The sequence below is a fragment of the Labeo rohita genome, chromosome 2 (genome assembly GCF_022985175.1).
Source record: "Labeo rohita strain BAU-BD-2019 chromosome 2, IGBB_LRoh.1.0, whole genome shotgun sequence".
NCBI lineage: Eukaryota > Metazoa > Chordata > Actinopteri > Cypriniformes > Cyprinidae > Labeo > Labeo rohita.
In genome coordinates, this window is record NC_066870.1 from 5,430,098 (window position 1) to 5,451,245 (window position 21,148).

At 35.8% G+C, this 21,148-nt stretch overlaps 3 protein-coding genes across 3 annotated transcripts; 1 reads left to right on the forward strand and 2 right to left on the reverse strand.

The window, feature by feature from the left end:
- Positions 1–32: 32 nt before the first annotated feature.
- Positions 33–1,467, forward strand: LOC127182803 (uncharacterized). Its single transcript, XM_051138425.1, has 2 exons — positions 33–1,238; positions 1,334–1,467. Exons 1-2 carry the CDS (start codon positions 329–331, stop codon positions 1,363–1,365), a joined length of 942 nt encoding a protein of 313 aa, XP_050994382.1. The 5' UTR covers positions 33–328; the 3' UTR covers positions 1,366–1,467.
- A 411-nt stretch (positions 1,468–1,878) lies between these two features.
- ahsg2 (alpha-2-HS-glycoprotein 2) lies at positions 1,879–5,415 on the reverse strand. Its single transcript, XM_051138396.1, has 7 exons — positions 5,150–5,415; positions 4,814–4,924; positions 4,649–4,733; positions 4,405–4,559; positions 4,222–4,326; positions 3,782–3,838; positions 1,879–2,397 (listed from the first exon to the last, which is right to left on the reverse strand). Exons 1-7 carry the CDS (start codon positions 5,357–5,359, stop codon positions 2,062–2,064), a joined length of 1,059 nt encoding a protein of 352 aa, XP_050994353.1. The 5' UTR covers positions 5,360–5,415; the 3' UTR covers positions 1,879–2,061.
- A 1,438-nt stretch (positions 5,416–6,853) lies between these two features.
- Positions 6,854–19,913, reverse strand: LOC127175188 (protein crumbs homolog 1-like). Its single transcript, XM_051126119.1, has 8 exons — positions 19,769–19,913; positions 17,093–18,040; positions 12,681–13,231; positions 12,418–12,583; positions 10,099–11,005; positions 9,742–9,783; positions 7,999–8,121; positions 6,854–7,548 (listed from the first exon to the last, which is right to left on the reverse strand). The coding sequence occupies exons 1-8, from the start codon at positions 19,812–19,814 to the stop codon at positions 7,296–7,298; spliced, it is 3,036 nt and encodes a 1,011-aa protein (XP_050982076.1). The 5' UTR covers positions 19,815–19,913; the 3' UTR covers positions 6,854–7,295.
- Positions 19,914–21,148: the final 1,235 nt, after the last annotated feature.

Below are 21,148 nucleotides of genomic sequence, written 5' to 3' on the forward strand. Positions count from 1 at the left end.
TTCAACCAGACATTCAGAAAAGTCAGAACAAGCTGTAAAACCTCAAGCTTCTAAGCTTCCATACTCACCAGTTATTAAGGGTCCTCCTACAAAGTTGTACTTTGATTTTCCCCCAATCACTTCTCCTACCCCTTCACTCCCCAAACGTCCTGAAGTTGTTCACCCCCCTGCCCAAATAAAGGCTCCCCTGATTCCAATTAGTTCGTCCCATGCACATTCTTTTCACTGCCCAACTTTCTGCCCTGGACCCCCTTCGATTTTCTACCACCAGCACAACCATCACCATTTCGGTCATCCTCTTCAAATTTCTAGCCTTAACGTTCCTACTATGACTAAAATTACAGGCCAAATGCTATCATCTCCTGTTCTATCTCCTATCTCCTCAGCCCTGTTTCCCCTTATTCAGGGTGTGGGTTATAATTATGCCCAACTTTACTCAAAAGATACAGTTGTACAACCAAGTTCAGATCGTTCAGCAATGCAACATTTGGTGGAGAATCCCCTCATTAAGGATAGCGATGCCCCTGAAACTTCAAAGCATTTGGCTGAACCAACTATGTGTCCCTACTTTTTTAGGAAGCTGGAATCAACTGCCTCTCCACAGCCTAATACAAAACCTGACAATGTTGCTCCTGTTGTACCCCCTTCTAAACTCAATTCAAGACCCTTACAAAACAGACCAGTTGCTGAACCTCTAGCCTATTCGGACCAAAGCCTAGACCCTGCAATTAACCAGGCTAAGATGCAACAGTATTTTTCCCCATGGGGCCATGACATGCAGTCAATGGTAGTTGCTCCAAATAATGTTCCCTCATTTGAGAAATTGGTCCAGCATGACATTACTTCAAAACCTACAATACCTCCAACTCTTGGGAAAAATGCATTTATGAATTACTGGTATCAAGCTGCTAATTTGAATGCCAAGCCTCCCATGTCTGATTCTCCCACACAAGACTCTTTCACCCAGATGCCATCCACTAATCACAATCCATTTGAGCCAATAAATGAGTCGCCTCAACCAGCGCAAACTCGTGGCAAGAACCCGCCGCTGCAGCTGAGTTTTCATCCCTTGATGCAGATTCGCAACTCTGTGCCAGTAATGAACCCTCAGCTGTATGTCCCTCCAAATGGAGAATCTGTGGTTCCTGTTTTTAGGGACCCAAAATTATTTGACACACATTGGGTTCCTGCTTTTCAGTCTAACAAGGATGCATTGCTCTCCAGCTCTCAATCAAATGGTAGGTGAACCAGTTCTCCGTGGACTGCAGAATTACCAAAATAGTGCAGCACAACCATTGTTAACGTGCCTGTTTTTCTTGTTCTATATCTCTAGGTTATATCAGGCGTCCATCCACTGTAGACTGAGGAATGTGAAGAACTGGAAACGGTACTAACTAATAATAAAAGCATTTAAGAGGAAAAAAAAACCCTGTTATTGGCTTTTATTTTTCTTTAAAACCTGTTTGGTTTATTTGTAAATTGAATTCAAGTTCTTAAGAAAACAATCCAGTAAAAATCCAGTCTCTATGCACAAATTTGTACGTCTGGTTCTTGGTTTGTTTGGGGATGGACCTACCTGCAGCTTTAATTTAAAGAGTTGGTTCACCCAAAAATGAATTTTATGTCATTAATGACTCGCCCTCATGTTGTTCCAAACCTGTAAGACCTTTGTTCATCTTCAAGGCAAAAATTAAGATATTTTTGATGAAACCCGAGAACTTTGTGACCCTGCATAGACAGCAATGCAACTGACATGTTCAAGGCCCAGAGTAGTAGTAAGGATGTCATCGAAATAGTCCATGTGACATCCGTGGTTCACCTGTAATGTTATGAAGCTATGAGAACACTGCTTATTGATTAAAAAATAACTGATTTACATTAGACTGATAAACATTTTATTACAGCACCACTGTATAACACAGGCAGGTTTATACATGCACCTGCTTTGTTATAAAACCTTTACTCCTGACCAACTGCACTTATTAGATTGTTTGCAACTTCAGAATTCAACAAGATGAGATAATGCTATCTATATAGGTTGATTCATGAAATGTGATTAGGTCAGAAATGTTTCTTTTTTCCTGGACAAATGGGAACAAGGAGAATCGGGTCTGAAAGGAGGGGTGCTTTGTCTGACACTGTTAAATCTGCTGCTGGCACTTCCGGTGCAACGACCTCTCTCTTTACAATAGGAGCTTCCTTTGGCACCACCACCTCCTCAGATGATTCAATAGATTCTGCAGAGAGCAGACCGCTTGCTGAAGGGTCATGGAGCGCTGTCAGTTTGTGATGCTTGAGGTCGTGGATGGCGGGGTTGTGTTGAGGTCCAAAGGTGTGTGCATGCAGAAGTTGCTGGACTCGCACTGTGGCATTGCTCGCAGGGTCCACAGCTTGGGTCTGTTATGAATAAAAGAATTAAGTTATAGTATAGTGTCTTTAACTCTCTACTTTAGCTTTATCTGAGTTGGAGGTTTAAAGGTAAAGGGTGTCATTTCTGCAGAATCTGACATTTACATGTAGTCCACAAGAAAAGAGTTTACATACATTTGATTCTTAATACTGTTTTGTTTAGTGATAGTTGTTCATGAACCCCTTGTTTGTCTTGAACAGTTAAACTGCCCGCTGTTCTTCAGAAAAATCCTTAAGGTACCACAAAATTTTTTTTTTTTTTTTTTTTTTTTTTTTTTTTATTTTTGTGTATTTGAACCATTTCCAACACTGACTGTATGATTTTGAGATCAATCTTTTCACACTGAGGACAACTGAGGGACTCATATGCAACTATTACAAAAGGTTCAAACGCTCAATGACGCTTCAGAAGGAAACAATGCATTAAGAGCCAGGGGGTGAAAACTTTTGAAGTTTGAAGATCAGGGTAAATTTAACTTATTTTCTCATGTGGGCAACATGTAAGTATCTTCTGTAAATTCTGAAGGGCAGTACTAAATGACAAACATATGATATTTAGGCAAAATAAGAAAAATCTTCATTCTGTTCAAAAGTTTTCGCCCCCCGGCTCTTAATGCATTGTTTGCCTTCTGGAGCATTAGTGAGCGTGTGAACCTTCTGTAATAGTTGCATATGGGTCTTTCAGCTGTCCTCAGTGTGAAAAGATGGATCTCAAAATAAAAATGGGGTCATTTTCTTTAAATTCAATTATTATTTTCTCTTGTGGACTATATGTAAACGTCTTCTATATGAAAGATCTTATTCAGGTCAGTACTAAATAAAAAAATAACATGCATTTTGTATGATCACTCTTATTTTGGTAAAAATCTGTAAGGTGTATGTAAACTTTTGACCTTAACTGTATGTACCATTTAGGAATTATTTTGTACCTTTAAGGTACTAATATGCACCTTTGTGGGTAAATAGGGGTTACCTTAATCAATCATACTGACTTTCGAGAGGCACTTACCTGACTGATACTGAAAAATGTTAGAAATCTAAATCTAGCGGCACATAAATGACACATTTCACCTTTATGATTGTTTTTCTGTGTAAAATTGGCCAAAACAATTTACTCCAATGTGATTTGTACTACATGATTACATTTTAACATCTTTGCTTGCATTTATTTACCTTGTCCCAATCATTTCTGTCATGTCTGCTATATTTTATAACTTCTGACTTAACTCTTCAAATTTAATGTAAATTAAAATTAAAAATCAAAATAAAATTGTAAATCAAATTATTGATTAAAAGCAGCCATTCAATATTTACAATGTTTTACATTGTAAGTGCACAGTGTGTTATTGTGAAATAATAAAGAGGTATTTACTGGGGCAAAGATTTTGCAGTCAACATTGGAACCTTCAGCCAGACAGAGTCCATGGGTCTAAAAATAGTCACAAATATGGATTAGACACTTTGAAGGCAACATGAAAGATGGTTCAACCCATTCTGCTACTGTAATCTATGTGATTTCTAAGCAAAACAGGATATTACACAGGACAAATGTAGGACAAGACTTGATTTTATCCATAGGATTTGAGTGGATAATAAAAATGGGCATGCAGAATGGTTTGTAAATGAAGAGGTCTTGGTGGAATAATTTGAAAAGAAAAGTCGCATGAATGGCTTCTGCACAATAGATTAGCAAAGTGTGCTTAGAAAGTAAATAGGGTGATTCGGTTTCATGTTGACTTTGATACACAAACATTTACACAGTTGCACGCCAGCCAAAGTTTCTTTCTCTCAAAGATATTTCAATATTCTTACAGCAACGGTGTGATCCTGGGGGGTGCAAATGTCATCATCTTGACTTGTGCAGTTTGTCCCAATAATGGCATATTCTGCAAAGTACTTGGGCCCACCACTGACAATCTGCAAAGAAAAGCCCTTTTTGTGTATCAGGAGCTTCATGGTCTAGAGATAATGTTTAGTATTTAATGTACAGTGTACCTGGGATCCCATGCGTCCGATTTCAAGGAGTGCAAACTTTCTGTTGAGAGTATTATTTTTATTGAAATGATCTAAAGAGGTTTCAATGAGCTGGAGGCCGTTGGTGTCATTAAACGAAATGAGCTGAGGGCACCCTACACATTCGTCTTCAGATTCTAGACAAAACAAAAAACAAAACATCTCTTCTCTGTGATCAGATGACAAAAGGCGCATTTGTTTTCAGTGATTTTTGTTTTCCTCCTACCTGTTTCAGTTTTACACTTGAACGCCACAACAGACAGACCTTGAGTTGCATTTGTCACTACAAAATCACAATCCGCCTCAATAGCCTAGAAGAGGAGCAGAAAGATACTTAATTAATTGCACTATAACATTTACAAAAGTACACATAAATAAAGCTCTCACCGACCGTGTTAATTTTTTGCCTGACTGGGCAAAGGCTCACTGGTGTCGGATCCAAGACATGACACGTAGTTTCCAGCAAATCTAATTCCAGATGATATGTGTCTCCTTGAAGTGGCTACAAAAAGACATTTGAATCTTAAAGCCCTGTTTATACCGGTAATATACGAAGAGATGATTTTGAATTGTAGTGTAGATATTAAAACAGTTTATAGAACAAATTTGATCACAATGTTACATTTTTAAAATTGGCTCAAAGTACTGTAGCTTTATTTTAAAAAAATCCTTAAACTGTATACACTGTTACAGTGACTGTTACAATCACGATCATCCGTTATCTTACCGTGGAGACGATCCTGACTTTGTCGATTTGATTCAGGACGTATTTGTAGCCATGTGTGTGCTGAGCATTGAGGAAATCCTGTGCCACCAGAGCCGCTGCTTCAACCTCCAGGGAGTCACAGGGAGGTAAGCTGATGGTGGGCATCAACCCCTGCGCCCGTGACCCCATTACCAGGAGCCCAAGAACAGTGAACGTAGCGCAGAGCTGCATGCTGAACAGCAGTAACCTAAACTCCTAAATGCGCGGACAGAAGGTGACCGGGTTTGGTTTGCGGTATATATATATATGCATGCCGTACTTTAGTCTCGACCACATGGTCAATGTAAAGATGTCCTGGCTTCAGTTGCGTAAATGACATCAATGAACCATCTCTGGGTGCCAAAGTAAACGGAACTCTGCAATTTGAGTGGGTGTTCAAATTGAAGTTTGGTTTGGGGAAGCAGTGGTGCTTTTAAACTTTGACCATGTCCTTGGTGATAAGACTAACATGAATGGAGCCTGATTGTAAACATCCAGCTTTCCATTCAGTCAAGTTTTTTTGAATGAATTCAAGCTGAGTTCATGCAGTTTTAACTAATATAAGCAGAAAAGTAAAATCCTTTGATTTCACTAACCTTTTTTTTTTTGCATAAGTTGTCAGATTTCTGAAACTTACTTCTATATTTCAATAAAATGTTTTTGCGGTTTCTAGTGCTTATCGAACACCCAGCAATGAAAAGCAAACATAACTTCATGCAAACTTGTTTTTCGGACTCTATTTCCCTGACTATTGCAGAAATCCAGTTCAACTGCTGCACAATGTGGTCAACAACATGAGCAAGGCTTGCAACCATGATTTGATCAAGAGCTGCATCATTAATATGCTATTTTATAGTCTATATTTTCCCAGAATTTCATTTTAAGAAAGAAACATTTACCCTAATCTTTTTTAATTTTGAGACTTTCTGAAAATTAAATAACAGCCATGCATTCAGTATGAAACATGTAGTCAATCTCAAATAAACTAAAGAACTAAACAAAACAAAAAGCTTTTTAACAAAAGCTTGGAGTCGGTATCATTTTATTTTATTTTTTATTATTTTAATTTATTTTTGGGAAACAAATTATAGAAATTAATACTGTTATTTAGCAAGGATGCTTTAAATTGATCAAAAGCGATGATAAAGACATTTATAATGTTACAAAAGATTTCTATTTTTAGATAAATGCTGTTCTTCTGAACTTTCTATTCATCAAAGAAACCTGAAAAAAATATACTCAGCTGTTTTCAACATAATAATAATAAATGTTTTTTTTTTGTTTTTTGTTTTTTTTGAGCAGCAAATCAGAATATTAGAATGATTTCTGAAGGATCATGTGACTGGAGTAATGATGCTAAAAATTCAACTTTGAAATCACAGGAATAAATTACATTTTAAAATATATTCAAATAGAAAACAGTTATATAAAATAGTACAAATATTTACAAATTTTACAGTTTTAGCTGTACTTTGAATCAAATAAAATGCAGGCTTAATGAGCAGAAGAGACTTCTTTTAAAAAACATTAAAAACCTTACTGTTCAAAAACGTTTGACTGGTAGTGTATATTTTCAAAAGAAATCTGATATATGGGTTTGATAATGGACAATAATGGTAAAATAATGGAAAGCTCAGGCAGTAATTTGATCATAAAAGTCCATACTCTAGAAAAAAGCATTTAATGATGTGGAAATATATGAATATTAAACTGCTTTTCAGTTTTCATCAGAATATGACAGTATTTTATAACATTGGGCTTCATACATATTATGATTAGTGTTTTGCACACTTTATGAGAAACATTTTGAGAGCATTTTCAAAAATAGATATTTTTGAGGAAAAGGAAGGCACACAAAAAGCCTTTCACCTTCAGATGCTATAATATACAGATCTGAGTTTTTTAAAAAAAAATATATATATCAGTATTATTCTAAAATGTTTCATTTCCTTTCCTTCCTTTCCTTATTCATACATTTATAACTGTGAATACCAATTGCATATTGTTTTTGTACAGAAACAAGGATTGCGACTTCCCATAATGGCCTTTAATAATATTTATAGGCCTTCATGTATTGTGTCCAGCCCACATTTTCGTCAGAGTGTCTGAGAAGAAACCGTTTTTAGTCCTAGTCATCATTGGCTGCATTCCACTCGACCTCTGGATCATCATCTAAGCGCAAAATGAGGTATGACAACAGCTGGAAGATGTTCTGCCACAGGAGCAGGAACACATAGACGTAGAAGTCACTGACGTCGATCTGACAGTGATCGCCTGCAAAGCTCATCTCGCACACGCACTGGAACCTGTTGATCAGGTTGCGGCAGAAGCCTCCGTTAAGGCATGGGTCAGACGCACATTCGTCCAGCTCCAGCTCGCACCTGTCAAAGAAAATGAGTCGTTTCAGATGAAGACATTCACACAGTGAAGAGCAGCTCTTGAAAGCCATCTTACGGCACATTCCAAGAAGTAGGCAGAACAACTACATTTTTACATTTTTCAAAAGAAGCTTTTAGCTCCGTCCTTTTATACAAGTATATGCAATTTTTTTCCTTTATTTAATCATCTTCAATTAATTCTGATTGCATTGAATGCACTGATTTAGATATAAAAGTATTTATTGACATAAATTGCAAATGAATGCTGTTCTTTTAAGCTTTCTACTCGTTAAATAAACCTGAAAAACAATGAATGGTTTCCACAAAAGTATTAAGCAGCACTGTTTTCAACATTGGTATTAATAAATGTTTCATAAGCACCAATTCAGCGTATCAGAATGATTTCTGAATGTTTTTCACAAGGTTTTCACCTATTCACTATGGTGTTCTTACCACTGTCCACTGAATCCTGGCAGACAGTCACAATTATCCACTACTGAAGAGCAATTCCCACCATTGAAGCAACTGTAGTTCCATCTCTCATTGCCACAGAAAGACACGGGAAGTTTAGGGAATCTGGAGAAAAATGCAAAAATTAATAAAAATTAAAAAAAAGGATAACACTTAGTGCAAACTTGTTCTATTAAGACATATTCTTACCTGTAAGTAAGATACTATAATATAAGCAAGAAAAATTCTAAGGTTTTTATTTTACTTCCCTACAGTATGTGAAAAGATTAGTATGTCCGAATTCACAGTATTGCTAAAACAACAGGCCAAAAGTCCCTGGATGACCTACTATTTCAAGTGAGGTACTCAAGTGCACATCTGATCTGTTTACTATCCCATGAGGCCACAGGAGTGGAGTTGTGAATGGCATGACGCAACTGTTGCTAAAAGTCACGACAATGACAACGTGACAAATGTAGTTTGTCTGGATTACTGTCAACCTAGACACATTCATACTACATAGAACATTTTTTTATGAATTACCCATAATAAATCACCAGACATTTAACTGAAAAAGGTGTCATAAATAGAATATATCACACCTGTACCTATGAGAGCAATGAAAAAGAAAAAGTGGAAGCACCTGTATTTTTTTTAGCCAAGCAGAAATGCCTCTGCCTGTCAATTACTGTGCTTATTCAGGTCTGGTAACATTTAAAACTTGTGGATACACCTGAAAATTATGATCATGTGAGGGGACCCTCTTTCTAACATGTAAAGGCAGTTATACGTTTAAATATGAATTGATACTATTACAAAAAAACTCTATTAAGAGTTATAAGAACAAGTGCAGTATGGAACTTTTCACGCTTAACATGTTATGCATAATTTGCTGTTACTACATGATGAGGTATCTTCAATTACAAGTGCAGTATGGAGTACCTCAAGGCTCAATACTAGGACCGTTGCTTTTCACAGTTTACGTGTTTCTTTTGGGAGATATATTCAGGAAATATGGTGTTAGCTTTCACTGTTATGCTGATGAAACTCAGCTCAATATTTTTACGCAACCCGATGAAACATACCAATTCACCAAACTAACGGAATGCATAGTTGATAAAAAAACTGGACAACTAGTAAATTCCTACTGCTAAATTCTAAAAAAAAAAGGCTCTGCCTGTCAGTTACTGTGCTTGTTCAGGTTTGATCATGACAGCAATACATTTAAATATTAATTGATACTGTTAATGAAAAACACTAATAAGAGTTAAGAGAAGAATAACAATATACTGTACTCTAAATAAAATAAATGACTTTTATATGGTCACTGTACTAAAACCAAAAGAAAGAATGAAAACAGCATCATGATAGAATAACATACTTGTGATTAACATCATTTCTGATCTTTAAAAATCAGAACGAAACAGTAAAATTAAGGTTTGGTGAGTGTTTTTTAGTTATGCTTTATTATGAGGTGACAATGTTACACAAATAGGCACGGATTCATATTAATTAACTTACTATAGGGTTAAGGCTGGGGTTATGGTTTGGTTTTTGGATTGTAATTATGCATAATTTACTGTTACTACATGATGAGGTATCATCAATCACAAGCGCAGTATGGAGTACCTCAAGGCTCAGTACTAGGACCATTGCTTTTCACACTTTATGTGTTACTTTTGGGAGATATCATCAGGAAACATGGTGTTTGCTTAATTAATATATATTTTAGGAAGTCAAACTCACGGAAACCTGTCGATATACCATGGAAGTTCTGGAACTCTCTCCCTGAAACAGAAATTAAATGTTACATGCATGCATATCTAAGAATGTCACCATTTCGAGATATTGCTGAACACTTCATCTGTCGAGATGCATTGCAACACTCCTAAAAATAAAGGCTCCAAAGGGGTGTTTTTGATGCCGTAGAAAAAACATTTTGAAGAACATATAAAAACATCTAAAGAACTCTTTTCCACTGTAAAGAATCTTTTCTGCATTTGAAAGTTTCAATGGATGTTCAAGGTTCTTCATGGAGCCATCGATGCCAATAAAGAACCTTAATTTTTAAGAATGAGTAATGATCATAGAAAACATATTCACCTGCAGAAAGGACCTGTCGTGTTTCTTGGACAGAGACATGAGTAGCGTTTCAATCCTCTTAGGCACGTTCCGCCATTGCTGCACTTGTGGTGAGCGCATACATCCACCTCGGTTTCACAGCGCCGGCCGGTGTAGCCTGCATCACACGAACACTCGTATCCAGATGAGATCGCTCTGCAGGCGCCATGAATACATGGGTTTGATGCACAATCATTAACAGTGAATTCACAGCGTTGGCCATCCCAATCAGATGGGCAATGGCATTTGAAAAGGTCAAACAGATCTTCACACACCCCTCCATTTTGGCACGGGTCAGGCTCACAGACATTAGATCCCCAGCAGCCGAAGTGGGGAGTCCCAGAAGTCCTCAGAAACTGCTCTTCTTGAGGTCTGGGCTGCTTCATCTCCACATCACTGTAATATGGCAATGCAAGGCCTCCGATTTCCACCAAACCAAGACAGCCAGCAAAGTTACCCTCTGAATTGGGTCCCAAGCCCCCTAAGACGATGTCCACATCTTCTTTAAGGAAATCCAGGTCTCCTGAGGCTGTAAAGGAGATGGAGGGTTTCTCCCAGCGCTCATCCAGAACTATTCTCCATCTGGATGACAGTAGGACTGGGCTGTCCATGCTGAAGTCTGCCCTGTGCCACTGACCATCATTCACCAGATCCAGGCTGTGTATGTATACATAGGAGATTTGCTTTTCTCCCTGCAGCTCTAAAACCACATGTCCATCGTGGATGGAAATAGTAATGAACTGAGAATCCCGCTCAGCATGCAGAAGAGTCGCGTTCTGCTGCCTGGTACGAAAATGCATTGAAATGCTGCTGAGGTATCGCTGAATTTTTCCATTGCCACGATAGGTGATTACGTGGCTGTCGCTGCGAAAGCTGGCGTTGACCAAACCTACAAAGCGGACAGGAAAAAAAATCATCAGTGCTCTAGCGATTTAATTCTTTGCTCTTATATTATTTTCTATTTTTTTCTGTACTTTTATCTTTTACTTTAAAAAAATTAAAACGCTTACAAATCACAAACAGAAAAATAAAAAAGACCATCATTTCCCATCAAAGCTCTTTCTTTGTTTATACAGTATATGACCAGAATTCGCAGCTGATTCAAAAGTTGCTTTCGTAAACAACTACATATCTTATTTGCCTTCTCACAGTGTTTCACACTCTTTAACGTAAAAGTTTACTTACTGTAAAACTGGATTAAACTGCTGTTTTGGCAATGTTTTCTGTAGTTAAATTTAGTAATTTTATGCATTTTTGTAGTATTTTTTAATGTGTGTATATAGTTAGCCATTTCTTTATTTCAGTTTTAGTTACTTTAGTACAAGAAGTTAAACTAAATTAAAATGTTGAAATGTTGCCTTTGCATCTGGCTTTAAAAAAAGTTTGCCTTATTTTACTTTTGAGACATTTTTTTAGTTCAGTTAACATTATTTTTATTTAATGTTTTTTATGGCTTTAGCTTAGTCAGTGTTAGGATGTAACTAATTACTTCAATAACAGAATTACATAATTTAATTATTTTAGAAAAATTGTGTAATTAAATTACAGTTACTTAAAATAAAATTAGTTACTTAAAGTTACTTAAAATTTTAATGATAACAAAGTGGGGTTACATCTGAATATTTTCACACACATACAAATTTGATTGTTTTCTTTCCTCTAAAATATGAGACACCATTGTGTCAGGGGTTACATTAAAATTTTAAGTAACATAATTTCTTTACGACTGAAGAAAGAAAGACATGAACATCTTGGATGACAAGGGGGTGAGTAAATTATCTGTGAATCTTTGTTTTGGAAGTGGACTTCACCTTTAAAGTTATACTGTCACCTACATCCAAACTATTATCCAGGTGATGTGCATAACATTTCGTCTGGCTTTCAGGTCATTTTGAGAAGGTCAAGTCAGGGCGTAAATCTAAAAGACTGTATTCTACAGCTCTACAGCTCTCTGTTTCAGCAAGCATGAATAAACAAACTTTTTTTCTTTTTACTTTCAAAGTGTAACCCCAGAACACCATATCAAAGTTCCTCCCTGCAACATATGTTTATGCCATTAACACACTCCAATGCACTGTCTCAGGACAAGCACATATGGCATGGCAAATCCAACAAAGGATAATCTTTCAAGCTTTCATAAATCCCCACTATAGCTACAGATGACAATGATCAATTATACAACTGAACTCTGGATAGGTACCATGGACGTCATCAACCTTTCTTTACGTCTTTTAATAATAAAAATGGTAATAGTTCACAGAAGGGCAACTGCTCTTAACATTTACTAATGTTCATACTTACATTCAAACCCTTGAGTGTGGGCCTGACACACGGCAGTGGGCGGACACGGAGACAGCTCACACCACCTGACCTCCTCACAGCGCTGTCCTGCTATATTGGGTGGGCAGCTGCAAGTGAAATCGTCCCACATGGAGTAACACACACCTCCATTCGTGCAGGGATTATTCTGTAACAGATACTCACAATCATTCAATACAGCACATACTGTTATTTCTTGGCAAGAATAAGCTGCAAACCGAACCAGATCTGTAAATGTAGCTTACGCTGCAGGAGTCGTCGCCAGTACATCTGCGCGTGACTTTCATCAGGCTCTGAAGCCGGTAGGAGCTCACCGGGACACTGACGGGGTAGAACTGCAGGCGTCTGCTGTTTATACGGAGGTCTTGGATACAACCCTTAAAGTAGCCGCCAAAGGCTAACGATGCACGGCGATCCGGTAAACCTCCCACGTGCACCGCATCTCCAGCCTGGAGCAGCACGCTGCGGATGGGGATGCGGCCTTGGCTCTTAGCAGACATAAACAGGGACAGGGATTCTGGCTCCACAAGCACAGTTATGAGATGAAAGTGCCCATCGTTGACTGTTTCTGTTCCTAGCAGGCTTTCAAAGTTGTTGATTTGAACTTTGACCTTTCCGTCCTCTAACCAGACACGCAGATACTGACTGGTAGTGTTGGAGAGGACCAGGAGCAGGCCTTGCGAGCGGCGCGTGCGAACGAACATGGACACGCTGTTACTGTCACCTGGATTGTCTTCCACTGTGAACACGGCGTAGCTCTCCAGATCGTCACTTCCAAACCTTGCAGCTACGTGCTCTGGTAATACAACAGTGAACAGCAGTGTTAGAGAAAGGTGCAATACAGAATATGCACAAGATTGTTTGAGCAACAAGGTTCGCACTTAACAAGTGATACGCAAAAATGATTTTTAGTGATTTTTTTCTGCTTTTTACGCAGTTACTTAATAAATTTAAAAAAAAAAAACGTACTACAACAATAATTTTATATACATTATATGTAATATGTGTTGTGAATATATTAATAGTGTTCTTATCATCAACAACTGCAAGTCAAAACTAACAAATTGGAATATTTCTAAATATAAAGCTAATTAATACTACTACTGTTACTAATAATATCAGTAATATATAACAATATAGTATGTAATAATTCATAATATTTTAATATTCTTAATTTTTTAAGTTTGCCAAATATTTAAACATATTAAACATATTTAGTTTAAAATGCAAAAAAAGGTTATTTTGGAAGTTTACAAAATATTTAGATATATTAATAATATTAGAATGTTTAGCAAGAATATTTTCAGTGATAGATAGAATGTTTAAAATTATTCAAAATATATTTTCATTATACAGAATATAATAATAACAATAATATAATAAAAAAATAATAATACATGTATTCATTAAATAAAAATAATAATCCAATAATAATAAAATGTGACAAAGTCAAATATAACAAAATTGAATGTTTTATTATTATTATTATTATTATTATTACTACTACTCCTGGTAATAATAATAATAATAATAATAAATCGAAATAAAATGTTACAGTCAAATATAACAAAATGGAATGTATTAATAATAATAATAATAATAATAACAATAATAATAGTTATACTCCAAGTATTAATAATAATAATGACAATATACTCCTGGCAATAATAATAATAATGAAATGTGACAAAGTCAAATATAACAAAATGGAATGTCTTTATTATAATTGTTGTTGTTGTTATTGTTGAACTAAAATGTGACAGTCAAATATAACAAAATTAAATGTTTTATTACTATTACTATAATTATTATTAATACTTCTAGTAATACTTAATAATACTGGTAGTAATAATAATAATAACAATAATTGCCAAAATAAAATGTGACAAAGCCAAATATAAAAAAAAAATTGAATGTTTTATTATTATTATTTTTATTATTATTATTACTGGTAATAACAACAATAATAATAATAATCAAAATAAAATGTGACATTAATGCATGTTAAATATAACAAAATAGAATATTCAATTTTTATCATTATATTATATTACAAATATATTATTTAATTTAATAATATTTATTATATTATTTATTATTGTTGTTGATGTAATAATATACAATAACATGTTGTAATAATAATAATTTAAGAAATATATTGTGTTACTTACTATGTGTACTGCGTTAGGCTAACTGAGACTTCTCATAGCATTTGCATATCATTGCTCTTTTGTTGACTTTGATTGATTCCATTGTCCTCACTTGTAAGCGCTTTGAATAAAAGCATCTGCTTAATGACTAAATGTAAATGTAATGTAAATGTTTTGTCTACCCATTCCAAACACACAAAAATTTGCTTTGCTCTCTGACACTAAGCGTACGATACGTCTTAAATAAATCACATGTGGTTACTTTCTTGGCAGGATCTGTGTTATAAAGTTAGCATGGATTAAATACACCTGTTAATATCACGTTTCTTTAATCCACAGTTCAGGTGCGGCCTGTTTTAACCTTCTGTTGCAGTTGGTTTGCTTCTGCATGCGTGTGAGTGTATGTCTGGGTGTTTGTGGAGGCCTGTTTTCTTTAGCGCTCTAATCTCATTCTATGTCTCGGCACTAAATTCGACTCTCGGAGTGGCACTAAATTTAGATTCTCTGCTAAGCAGTTTTATCAATGACGTTGCAGAGATAATGGCGACCAGGAAAGATGAATGCTCATTCTAAATTATTTACAATTTTATCTGGGTTGAATCAGAAATAGGCTACTTTAAACAGTATAAATTTTGTAGCACTGTTGAGGACTGACAAAGAAGAGAAGAAATTGTTAAAGGGATGTGAACATCACTGACCAATACTGGTTGATTTTATATCTCTCTGAGATATCTCATTCACTCAGAAACTTAAATTTTGTCATCATTTACTCATCCTTATGTCGTTCCAAACCTATATTACTTTCTTTTGTGGCACACACACACAAAATTGCAACTTTTTCGGTTCATACAATGAAAGTCAGTAACTTCAAAAACACATTGGACTCTGTTGACTTTCACTGTACACTCTTAAAAATAAAGGTTCTTTATTGGCGTCGATAGTTCCATGAAGAACCTTGAAGATCCATGGAACCTTTCAAATGCAGAAAAGGTTCTTTATAGGGTTCTTTAATTTTTTAAAACATTCTAAAATGTTCTAAAATGTTTTTTTTTTTAAATGTTTTTTTTCTAGGAAATCATTCTACTATGGCATCACTGCAAAAACACCCCTTTGGAGCTTTTATTTTTAAGAATATTACTTAACTTAAAATATTAAACAGCACGTATTACAATGTTAAGTTTGTTGGCGAGGGTCCAACTTATTGACTGCTGAACATGCTTAGTTTACTCACTGATAATGCAGTTTCAATGCAGTTGCAATAATTTGTGCTTTTGGGCAAAGTATGGGAACATCTGGTGTAAGATTTACCCCCATCCCCCCCCCGTAAAACGTACTCCAATCATTGTTTTATTTACAACTTCAATACATTTATTTTTTTACATTGAACATATAAAGGCTAAATATTTCAATTTAAAGTATGTACAATTAAGTTAAGAAATTGTTGAATAAAGTCATTATTTTTGTTTTCTTTGCACAGAAAATTTTCTCATTGCTTCATAAAATTACGGTTGAACCACACGGACTATTTGTGAACGTGGATGTCAACAAAAATATCTTAATTTGGTATCTTAAAGGGGTCATCGGATGCCCATTTTCCTAAAGTAGATATGATTCTTTAGGGTCTAATGAAAAGTCTATAATATACTTTGGTTAAAAATTTTCAATGGTAGTGTAAAACAACACCCTTTTTACCTTGTCAAAATCAGCTCTGCAAAAATCATCTCATTCTGGTTGTGGCTTCTTTAAATGCAAATGAGCTCTGCTCACCCCGCCCCTCTCTTCTCTCTGTGGAGTGACGAGCCTGTTTACTTTAGCCGCGTTTAGCCATGTTTAACTGCTAAACCTGCTAACTAGCACATTATTAGGAAAGGCGATCGCAAAGATTCATAAAAAAACCCTTATACTCACTTCTGCTGTAAGTGGAGCTGGATCATGAATGATTTGCATGAACATAGATGCATTTATGTAGATCGGGAGGCACATTTCCTTCACAAACAAACGTAATCCACTGCATCTTCAGCAGCTCAGATGCTGGGAGTAAATGAGGACCACTATGTTCATTATTACATCCAGCAACACAACACCTCAATCGCTCGATCTGAGATATTCTTGTCTAACTTACATTCCTGCTCTGGCATCGAAACAAAGAGGGCAGACTGTTACAGCTGGTCTAAGGTAAGAGCTCATGTCAATCAACTATCTTGGGAGCGGCCTCTGTTGGTATGACGCCACAACGACAACTGTCTGAGAATGGCTCGATTTGAAAAAGGGGATATTATTTTTACAGATTCAAAACCACTGCATGGATTTTTATCATTATAGGGTAGATTTGTACTGCCAACACACATTAATGTTCATGTAAAAGTGAACTTAGCATCCGATGACCCCTTTAAGATAATTAATAACAGAATTTTAATTTTTGGGTGAACTATCCCTTTAAGTGTCTAAATCAACACTTCTGTTGTATGCAAACTAACCCAAGTAGTATCATGTAGAAGTGATCATACCATCTAAACAGTGCTCGCCCTCATAAGGCCGATGGCATTCGCAGCTAAAGCTCCTCCATCCAGTCTTGACACATCTGCCTCTGTTCTGGCATGGGTTTTCCTTGCAGCGGTCCCAGTCACTGCAGCCCTGTCTCACATTATATTGCTTAGCAGAAGCTCTCAGCCCCAATCCTGGCATCACCATGCGTGAATCCAACCACACATCTCTCATACATCCCAGAAAGCTCGAAGCAGTCTCTTGCTCTCCTCTTCCACCTATGTAGAGATTCTGGATCACAGTCAACTCAGACAGACCCGAACCCAGTTCGGACTCTGCTTGATTAATCTGTACTTCCATATGACACGTGTCCTCAAGGCAAGACGGTTCTGTAAGACTCAGCCTGAGCATGTTGTTGAGCAGTGAGGCCTTGACCGTGTGCCAGTGGCCATCAGAAACAATCAACGGGAGCTCTAGAAGAACACTTTCAGTGTCTTGGGCTTTTTGCAGTATATGCCGTAGCTTTCCGTCCACTAACTCCAGCGTAAGAAGCTGATCTTCAACTTGGCACTGGAGCAGAGTGGTCGTTGCCTGCAACGTGCGAAAACTCAGAGTGACATTTAAAAGTTTGAAAGCATTAGAGAGGTTGGTTTGGACCTGCATGAAACCACTTTCCTCAAATGAGAAGGTGGTGGACGTCTGGCATTTGATTCCAGTGAAACCCTCAGGGCAGATGCAGCTGTATCGATGCCGTCCTTTGTCCAGGTAAGGATAGCATGTGGCACCGTTCTGGCACCAGTGACGTTCACAGCCAAGCAGGACTACCGTGCAGTACGGCCCTCCATAGACGTGTCCATTATAGCTCTCTTGGGAACAGTGACATTTGTATTGTCCATCCTCATTCTCACACACGCCTCTGTTCATACACGGGTTGATATCGCATCCATTAATATTCTCCTCACTGCAGACTCCTGAGGAAGAAAAGACACAAGACAAAAGACTTTCACAGTGTTGTGAACATCACTGACCAGTACTGGTTGATTTTATATCTCTCTGAGATATCTCATTCACTCAAATTCTGTCATCATTTACATCATTCCAAACCTATATTACTCCCTTTGTGGAACACACACACACAAAAATTTGCAACTTTTTTGGTCCATACAATGGAAGTCAGTAAGTGCAAAATAACACTGGACTCTTTAAAATAAATGTTCTTTATTGGCATCAATGATTCCATGAAGAACCTTGAACATCCATGGAACCTTTCAAATGCAGGAAAGGTTCTTTATAGTGCAAAAGGGTTCTTAAGATTTTTAAAATGTTCTTCCAAATGATACTTTTAGGAACTGTTCACTGAAAGGTTCTTTGGCATCACTGCAAAAACACACCTTTGGAGCCTTTATTTTTAAAAGAGTATGGACAAAAAAATATATAGAGATATTTTTCATGCATTGTCTTTTGTGTTCAACAAAAGAAGTCATGTTGGTTCGGAACGACATGAGGATGAATAAATCATGAAATCAGTTTTCTTTTTTCAAACAAATCAGCAATAACTTCATAGTATTTGGTATTTTCTTCTTAAAACAACAACAACATAGCAACTTAAAATATTAAATAGCATGTATTTACAATGTTAAGTTTGTTGGTAAGGGTCCAACTAACTGGCTGCTGAACATGCTTAGTTTACTCACTGATTATGCAGTTGTTTTGTTTTTTTTTTAGGGCAAAATCAAACACTTGGTGTAAGATTTACTTTATTTATTTATTTATGTTAGTAAAATTCACAAATAATTGCAAAAAAGCCAAGTAACACATTGTAACATTTTAAAGTAAGAACACACTCCAATCTTTGTTTTATTTACAACTTCAAAAAAATCATTTTTTACATTAAACATATAAAAGGATAAATATTTAAATTAGTATATACAACTTTTTTAGGTGTATAGAAGTATCTAAAAATTTTTCAGTTTGCCTAAAAATTCTAAAAAGTTCTAAAAGTTCTAAATCACTATTACATATTAGCTTAATTAAATTGTCTTAATTTAAAATGATTGAATTTATATGTACAAACAATATTATTTTTAAGTTTATATTAGTATCCAATGAAATCACAGATCAACTTTAATTAAGCTGACAAACACAAAAGTAAGTACACTGTTAAAAATACTATTAAGTATAAATGAAGAGTTCATTTGCAAAAACAGTTACTCCGTTATTAACAATTTTCAAAAATCATGTTTTTTCATTGTGCATTCCAAATAATCTTAATGAAACTACAGTTGGTAACTAATACAATAAAACATAATAAAAACATGATGACATAATAAAAAAATGAAACTGAGTTATCTGTTTTTGCAAATAAACTCTTCATATACTAAATATACTCTCAACTTCTGCTTTTTTTAAACAGATTTTGTGCTGCATAAACTCCAAACTTTGGTGTGAAATCTTATGATTTGCTTTAATGCTCTTGTTTTAATGGACGCATGGCAATCACATACTCTCCAATACTTTTAACATCACATCTGTGAGGATTTATGGAACCAGAGCATTATCCATTCTTAGGATATGGTTAGTTTCATCAATGCCATTGACAGGACTGTTAACAATAACCTCCTACAAAAAGCACAAACAAGTACATGTCTAATGTAATCCATGAGTATGCCAGAAGATAAAATACCAATGAAAATTTTTACCTGCACAGAGCAACAGTACAATCCAGAAAGTGCCCGCTCTTGACATGATTTTAGTTATAAACAAACTACACAGGCAGGAGACCTTAAACCAGCTTTGTAAAACACCATTACCCTCAGAGACTTCCTTTGCTCTTCCTCATTCATGTGTGTTTAGGATGGACTGGCTTCTCATTGGGTTCACCGCAACCCTTGGGATTATGGTAATGCACTTACATGTCTAACGAACTGGTGTGAGGCCAGGGACAGGAGCCATGCTAATCTGAGAGAGCTCACGCATCCTCACCGTATGGACCTTTCCAGCTCTGATATTACATAAGACAGATCTGAATGAAGTGATTAGCAATTCTTAGACAGTAGAAATCGATTATAATCCACTATTTAGACTTTAATACTGATTATTTTTTAAATGTGAAGAATAGTGAAGAAAAACTGAATCAGAGGAGCGCAACTACACCAAGAAAGCAGTGTAAACATTAATAGTCTTCAAACTTCTCAGGCACCTTTTGCACAACTGTCAATTATCTATATCTAATTCTGTGCAGATAAGTAAAATTGATTAAAAAAACAAAACAAAACAAAACATACAGCTGCAAGCAGCGATTACCAGGGTTTAGTTGCTTTAAGGCATTTAAGCATATATGAAAAAAGACATTACATATCATTTATCAAGCCTGTAGTGGCCTAAATCATTTTTTTTCTTTTTTGTAAAAAAAGCATTTTTAGCAATTCCAGGTCATTTATTATAGAAATATAATGGTTTTTACCTTTTATGACTGTTACATCACAAGCTGTGGTCTGATCTACCTCAAATTTTGCATGCTTGTTTAGAATCATCTGTCGCATGTGCTCACCAGGTTTGGTGAAGTTTTCGCTTTTGGGGAAACTTGGACAGGCCACTTTTATAATTCACCCCATTGTAGCTTCCCAAAGGGTAAATATATAAAACAAATTTTGAGACAATTACTGACCTAAAGAGTCCAGAGAATTGCATTGTAGTGTTTTTTCCAGACTGAGCGAGAAACCTAGAACTACACTGTAAAAAACAATTTGTTGAGTCAACTTAAAATAATTTGTAACCTGGCTGCCTTAAAATTTTAAGTTCAGTCAACTCAAAAAAAGTTTATTCAACTTGAAATGTTAAATTATACTAAGTAACAACTTAGATATTTGAGTTGAATCAACTTAAAATTTTAAGGCAGCTGGGTTACTTAACCATCTGTTAAGTTTAGCAAACACTAATATCTAAGCTGTTACTTAGTACAACTTAACATTTCAAGTTGACTAAACTTATTGTAGTTGACTGAACTTAACATTTTAAGGCAGCAGGGTAACAAAGCTGATTCAAAAAACTGTTTATTTTTTACAGTGTAGTTCGCAAAA